The 7,115-nt window shown below is 46.3% G+C and overlaps 1 protein-coding gene across 1 annotated transcript; it reads left to right on the forward strand.

The window, feature by feature from the left end:
* Window positions 1–566: 566 nt before the first annotated feature.
* Window positions 567–3,447, forward strand: DKK1 (dickkopf WNT signaling pathway inhibitor 1). Its single transcript, XM_046027447.1, has 4 exons — window positions 567–956; window positions 1,202–1,364; window positions 2,501–2,644; window positions 2,766–3,447. Exons 1-4 carry the CDS (start codon window positions 711–713, stop codon window positions 3,017–3,019), a joined length of 807 nt encoding a protein of 268 aa, XP_045883403.1. The 5' UTR covers window positions 567–710; the 3' UTR covers window positions 3,020–3,447.
* The last annotated feature ends 3,668 nt before the right edge of the window (window positions 3,448–7,115 follow it).

Below are 7,115 nucleotides of genomic sequence, written 5' to 3' on the forward strand. Positions count from 1 at the left end.
CTCACTCTAAATCTGCAAACCGTGGCTCTGAAAGGTTAATCAGCAACTTGCACCCGCCACCTGGCCCTCTCGCCGGGACGTCTCGAGAGAGCCTTTGAGTTACCAGTTGGGCTGAATTTCACCCCGAAAACTCTTTACGGTGCACAATAACTGAGCACTTAGTGGCGTAAAGGAGACAGAAGATAAGTGGTTTTGCAGAACATTACAACTCTGCTCTGAAAAGTACTTCCGAGCCCGGGAGCGTAATCCCCGATTCAGGGGGCGGGCGCCAGTGTCCGGGATCCTCCCTCCGCGAGCCTCTGTCGACGCCGTCCGGGCTCGGGCTCCGCGACACTCGCGCCCCGAAGGGAGCTGCGCCAGGGGACCGGCCGCGCCAGGAAGGGCGGGTGGGGAGGGTCAAGCCCCCCCCCCCCGCCCCCCTCGTGTATACACACACCCTCCAGCCCCTCCCAGCGCTTTGAAATCCCATCCCCGCTTTGTTGTCTCCCCCGAGGGGCCGGGATGCTCGGAGCCCGAGGTATAAAGGCAGCCGCCGCGGCTGTGGTGGCGCAGAGCTGCGCCTGTGGTCGAGACTCAGGGACCGCGGGAGGCGCTCGGAGCCAGGACTGCAGCCGTGCCGGACTGCAGCCGTGCCGGCGCGGCTTCCAGGGACTCCCTCGCACAGGGACATTCCAGCCTTCTCTCGGGGCCTTCCCCGAACAGCTTCTGCGATGACGGCCCCGGGCGCAGTGGGAGCCGCCCGGGTCTTGGCCGCGCTGGTAGCGGCCGCCCTCTGCGGTCACCTCCAGCTCGGAGTGAGCGCCACCTTGAACTCGGTTCTCGTCAATTCCAACGCCATCAAGAACCTGCCCCCGGCGCTGGGCGGCGCTGCGGGACACCCGGGCTCCGCAGTCAGCGCGGCCCCCGGGATCCCGTACGAAGGTGGGAACAAGTACCAGACCATTGACAACTACCAGGTGAGCAGGGGCTTGGGGAGCCGGGAACGCTGTGACCCCTAATGGGGTCTCGGGTCGGGAGGAGCACAGAGAACTTATTAACTGTGTGCAGTTCGGCGCTCATTCGGGAAGTCTGCGTCCGGGTGCCGTGCGCACAACAGCTTTAGAGAGGTGCGCGCAGAGGGCCAGAGATGAGCGTCCGCCTGCGGGAGCCTGGGGACCAGGAGGCGCAGGTGCCTCACCCTCTGCCCGGCCCCTCCCCGCAGCCCTACCCGTGCGCGGAGGACGAGGAGTGCAGCACGGAGGAGTACTGCGCCAGCCCCACCCGCGGAGGGGGCGCGGGCGCGCAAATCTGCCTCGCCTGCAGGAAGCGCCGAAAACGCTGCATGCGCCACACTATGTGCTGCCCCGGGAATTACTGCAAAAACGGTGAGTCCTGTCGCTCCCTAACCCCAAGCGTCCCGCATTTGGCCTTCTGCGGACGGGAGGAAACCGCTCCCAGCTTTGGGAACCCTGTGGCGCCACCTGCGAATGGGTGCTTAGCCGGCAAGCTTCCCCAGAAACATTGCGACTGTTTCATCTTGGAGGTCGTGGAGCGCCTTATTTTCCCCCGTGCCCTTGGCCTGCTTAACAGGACGGCCTGCAGCAGAGTGAACCCTTCCCTGAACACGTGACATCAATGGAGAAAGATGGGGAGGAAGGTGAAACTGTACAGAGAGCCCAAGGAAACCAGCACTGGCCTTAGCTGCCAACTCTGTTTTTCTTACAGTGTCTCCCACAGCTCTACCACGCTGGCCTCCCTTTTCTGATCCCCGTTAAAACTGGGGTCAGCCAGAAGACAGTGATTTATCTGTCTGTGCTGCCCCCCCCCCTTAAGGGGGATCTTGATACACAGCCTGCCCTCTGAATCCAACCGCCCCCCCGACCCCCACCTCCTGCTACCTTAAAATAAGTTCTCTGCCCCAGACCACAGATCGACTAAAATTTAATGTCTCAAAGAGGTAGGCGCAGGCAGCCAAAGAAGTCTCCAGAAATAAGCTCGAGGGTGGCGACCCTCTTTAGGACCCAGTAATACACGGGGCCGACCTAACTCAGTCTCTGTAATATAGAAATTACACAGTGAAGTAACTGGTGGGTGAGATTGTAGTCTTCCAGCCAGCTGGTGTTGCTTTTGCTTAACTTTGTCTGCCAGTACCCATATAGCACCGAGGGCAGAGAAGTTATTTTTAAGAACAATTTTTGAAGTGACTAGTTTTATTTCTTCCCCCAAGGGTGGTATTAACATGGGCAGAAATCTCACTGCCACTGCCACAGTTGGTAGGAAAGTATTTTAAGGAGCTATATTGGGGATGTTGCCTGTGACTGCACAGTGTACGTATTGATGCTTCTCTCCGTCTGGGGAGTTTTGCATTAACACTAGGGAGGCAGTTTGGCGTGTGTTTAAAATAATGTCACCACAATGAGGCATCTCAAGGTGGTGTAGGCATAGCAGACTGCCACGGTCAAGGCTTGTTGGTGGTTAACAGCAGGCTGTAATGTGTTCCTGCTATCTCCCGCTTCCTTAGGAATATGTGTGCCTTCTGATCACAATCATTTCCATCGAGGGGAAATCGAAGAAACCATTCTGGAAAGTGCTGGTAACGATCACAGCACCGTGGATGGGTATTCCCGAAGAACGACACTCTCTTCAAAACTGTATCATACCAAAGGTAAAAGACCTTACCATGCATTCTTGGTTAGCACATCGGGAGTGTCTTTGGGATTTTCTTCACGAAATAACGCAGCCTGGGCAGTAACCATGTACTCCTCCTGCTGTCTCCTCCTTTCCAGGACAAGAAGGTTCAGTCTGTCTCCGCTCTTCAGACTGTGCCACCGGGCTGTGTTGTGCTAGACACTTCTGGTCCAAGATCTGTAAACCGGTCCTAAAAGAAGGTCAAGTGTGCACCAAGCACAGGAGAAAAGGCTCCCACGGGCTGGAGATATTCCAGCGTTGTTACTGTGGAGAGGGTCTGTCTTGCCGGATACAGAAAGATCACCATCAAGCCAGTAACTCTTCCAGACTCCACACCTGTCAGAGACACTAAACCAGCCATCCAAACACTGTGGACTCCTTTTCTATAATAGATGCTACGAAACTGTGTGTGACTTTTGTCAGCTCAATCCTAAAGGATGTACAAATTCTGTGGTTCTGATTAAGCATTCCAATAATACCTTCTGAAAATCTGGAGTGTAAGAGCTTTGTTTCTTGATGGAACAACCCTGTCATTGATTGCAGTAAATTACTGTGTTGTAAATTCTCAGTGTGGCACTTACCTGTAAATGCGACAAAACTTAATTATTTTTCTAAAGGTGCTGCATTGTCTATTGTTTTTCTTGTTATGTAAATTTTTGTACACATTGATTATTATCTTGACTCTAACATTCTATATTGAATTGAAATAAATAATTTCAGCTTATACTTCCTAAATGCTTATACCCTTTTCCCTTTTATTCTAGACTCTAGAACACAAGGACCTTTTGGGATGACAAATATAGGTATCTAAACTTGATCATGGAAATACTAGCTTATTTTCTGAAATGTACTATCTCAGTGCTTAGATTATATTTAATCTCGAGGCTGTGATAGCCCTTGAAATAAAATTTAACATTTAATACCGCGAAATGTTACAAGTATAGATAAATTTTGGCATTGTGCTCTTAGAGGGGTGTGTTTGTGTGTGTATGTATTCTAAAGGGACAGAAAAATGACCATTTCGAGAAAATCAGAGGAAGATACTGTCTAAATGTAAGCCACTATAGGTCAATTCTAGAGTAATTTTAAAGAAATATGTTCTCCACTGACGAACTCACATAATCAAGGTGCAATCATGAGATTGAATCTTACATTACTTCTTTCAAAAGCAGCTTCAAATAAATTAATACCTACCCAAATGGTTAATAACTCTTGAGCAATAAAAGAAATTTCCCACAAAATACCAGAGCAAAGTACTGGATGGTTAGCACAAAGGGTGTGTGTGTGTGTGTGTGTGTGTGTGTGTGTGTGTGTATAAATACAGTTGAGAAATACATGCAGATTTTGTACCAAATTACTCAGTTTGAAGGATCAACTACTATTTCATGCCAGGAAGACTTGTTCTAATTACTTTGATTTTAAGATCATTAAATAAAAATTGCAAATTCTCTCTCATACTTTCATTTCCTTCCCTTACTAAGTGAGTATTTCCCTTTTTATTTTTCTTAAACTTGTTGATTAGAAGGAGGGTAGAGATAAATTGCTAAAAACAAAAAACAAACAAAAACCAGAAATGAGACCTAAAGTGGCTTTGTATTTTCATTTGCCAGTTTCGGCACTGGTCAATCTGAGACCAGGGAAGGGGGACGCATGCAGTCCCAACTTCCACTTACTCCCTAATACTTTCAAAATCTGTATTGGAATCACAAAATACTGGGTTTAAGGCGCTCCAAAGGACAATGACTGATCAACTGTCCACAGGGTTTCCTTCAATAACACAGATGTCCGAGAGTGTTCGTTGTTTTTGTCTTCCAGGAAGTGGTTCAATTTCAAGGGGCTCAGCCAAGGAGACACAAGGTTTGGTTGGTTCTTCCCTGACAAGGCGTCTGGCAGGATGTCGCTTGGATGTCGCTTGTGCTCTTGCCTTTTGTCTGCAAGTTTCAGCCTCCTCACCCTGGAGAAACTTTCTTTTTCTACATGTGTTTGTTTGCTGACTTGCCAAATCTAAGGACTGCCATCTCCAATAAAGCACTATAGAGGAAGGGAACAGGAAACCCTTTCTTCAAGAAGAAAGAAGGGTGTCTCTTTTAAGAGGCAAAAGGAACAGTCTTTTTAAGGACCTTGGTGAGGAGATCTCTTCCTCTCTCGAGGAGCCAGCTGCAGTCAGAGACCCTCTGTCTCTGCCCACCTCAGCAATGTTCCTTCCCTGATGCTCCCCATCTCGTGATGGGGGTGGGAGAAGGAGAAACCAACCAAGCAGGGACACTTCTTCCTATTGAGGGAGGAGTTAGGAAGGGATTTCCATCAAAAAGAAATTCTGCACATTTATAAATATGCAAAGAGTATCAAGAAAACTGTAGATACTTCATTACCTAGTAAGGCAGATACAATACAAATTCAAAAGAGGATCATTTGAGGGATCTTGTACCTTTTAGGTGGTGGTGCTTAAGTGTGTTCATGATTTCACTTTCAAACAATCTGAATGGAAAATACGTGAACTTGGAATGCATTCACAGCTATTTTATCAAAGGGGAACATACTCTGCACGTGTCCCTGCATCTTGCTCTTTTTGTGTCTCCCACACCATTCTATGTGTACATGGAGGTGCCTCGTTCCCTTAATGACTGCATTAAGTGTGTAGGACTTTGGGATGGCTATACCATAATTTATTTGGAGTCATCATGGAGACATTTTAATTGTTTCCAGTGTTTTTACTTGAACACATATTATGCCACAAGCAAGGAATTTTGTGTACTTGTGCTGGTATAGTTGGAAGGATAAATAATGCTTAATTTGGTGGGAGCCTGGGTGGCTCAGTTGGTTCAGTGTCTGTCTTCGGCTCAGGTCATGATCTCAGGGTCCTGGAATTGAGTCCCACCTCAGGCTCCCTGCTCAGTGCAGAGCCTGCTTCTCCCTCTCCTCCCCACTTGTACTCTCTCTATCTTTCTCTCAAGTGAATAAAATCTTTTAAAAAGTAATGACTAATTTTTGAAGTGAAATCTGAAATAAAGCATGCTTTTGTAGCTACTCACAAAGGGTGGCTTGGGCAAATTGTCAGGTCTGCTTATCGCTGATCTAGTCATGATTAAACTCTGACTAAGTTGTATCAAAGGAGGAAGAGGGAAATAACAGGCTTATCCTAACAATTTCACAGTAATCTCCGGCATTCAGTGAAAGGTAGACTTGCTCTAATTCCTTCGAATTTAAAATAATTATTAAATAAAATCCCAAGCAAGTCTTTTCCTCATCCTTTTTCTTTTCTTGTTTTACTATAAGAGTTTAATTTTCACATTTTGTTTAACCTGAACTTTATTGGTAAGAGTGAGAATGGGGATGTATTGTTTAATAGAAAAACCACAAATATGCAGCCTCAATAGGATTATTTATAATTCAGGTCAAACTCCTTTATGGATTTTCCCAGGGTCAATCAAATCATACTAATTAAATCATGAGATTAGTCATGTAATTATGCAAAGACAAATTTTATTAGTTTCAGTATTTTAAGGTTTATTTATGTATTTAAGTAATTTCTGCACCCAACGTGAAGATCGAACTCACGACCCTGAGATCAAGAGTCACGTGTTCCACTAACTGAGCCAGCCAGAGGCCCCAAGTTTCAGTATTTCTAATTGCATCATCCAATTAACAATTCGGGCCACTTATAAAAACTTCGGGTGAAATCATTAACTTTCCCTCATTTTTAAACTAGCTATATTATCTAACTTTATTGTGCTACCAACTTTTTTAAAGTAGGGTTTTTTTTTTTTCCAACATTTATTTGAGAGAGAGTGAGCACAGCAGGCAGAGTGGCCGGCAGAGGAAGGAGAAGCAGACTCCCTGCTGAGCAGGGGGCCCCATGTGGGGTTCGATCCCAGGACCCCAGGATCATGACCAGAGCCAAAGACAGATGCTTAACCAACTAAGCCACCCAGGTGCCCCTTAAAATAGTTTTGAAGAGAAATGGACAGTGTTACCATTTGGCTTATAAAATGTGTTCCCCTGAGTTCTGGATTACAATTTTCATTACTTTGAAACTACTAATCTACGTATAGTACCAACATATAAAATAAATGTATTATCTCTACACTGCAGAAAGTGTATATAATTTAAGCATTTCCTGACCATGCAAATGTTTGTACACATGGGCCTTTATGTTTGTCCTAACGGCAACTGCTTAGAAGTAGTCAATTATATCAAAACTCTGAGATGACAATATAGGTAATGATAGAGACTTTTATCTCAATAAACATGCATTGAGCCAGCATTGCTTGGTGGGCACTATGCTGGCATTTTAAAATATATACATAGCAATCTCTCTAGCCTCTAGGAACTAACAGTTTAGCAAGGGAGAAAGCAAACAATTTGGTCTGAGAAGTGGTTCAGGACAATGGTTAGAAACAGTCTCTGGAGTCAAAGAAAGCTGGATAGAATCAGGGATTCCTTGGTTT

Source organism: Meles meles, chromosome 13, assembly GCF_922984935.1.
Source record: "Meles meles chromosome 13, mMelMel3.1 paternal haplotype, whole genome shotgun sequence".
In the NCBI taxonomy this organism is placed as follows: domain Eukaryota; kingdom Metazoa; phylum Chordata; class Mammalia; order Carnivora; family Mustelidae; genus Meles; species Meles meles.

Coding starts and splice junctions, on each gene's coding strand:
- DKK1 (XM_046027447.1), top strand. CDS start 711: ATGACGGCCCCGGGCGCAGTGGGAGCCGCCCGGGTCTTGGCCGCGCTG. Junction 957..1,201: donor AGACCATTGACAACTACCAG/GTGAGCAGGGGC, acceptor CCCTCCCCGCAG/CCCTACCCGTGCGCGGAGGA. Junction 2,645..2,765: donor AAAACTGTATCATACCAAAG/GTAAAAGACCTT, acceptor CCTCCTTTCCAG/GACAAGAAGGTTCAGTCTGT.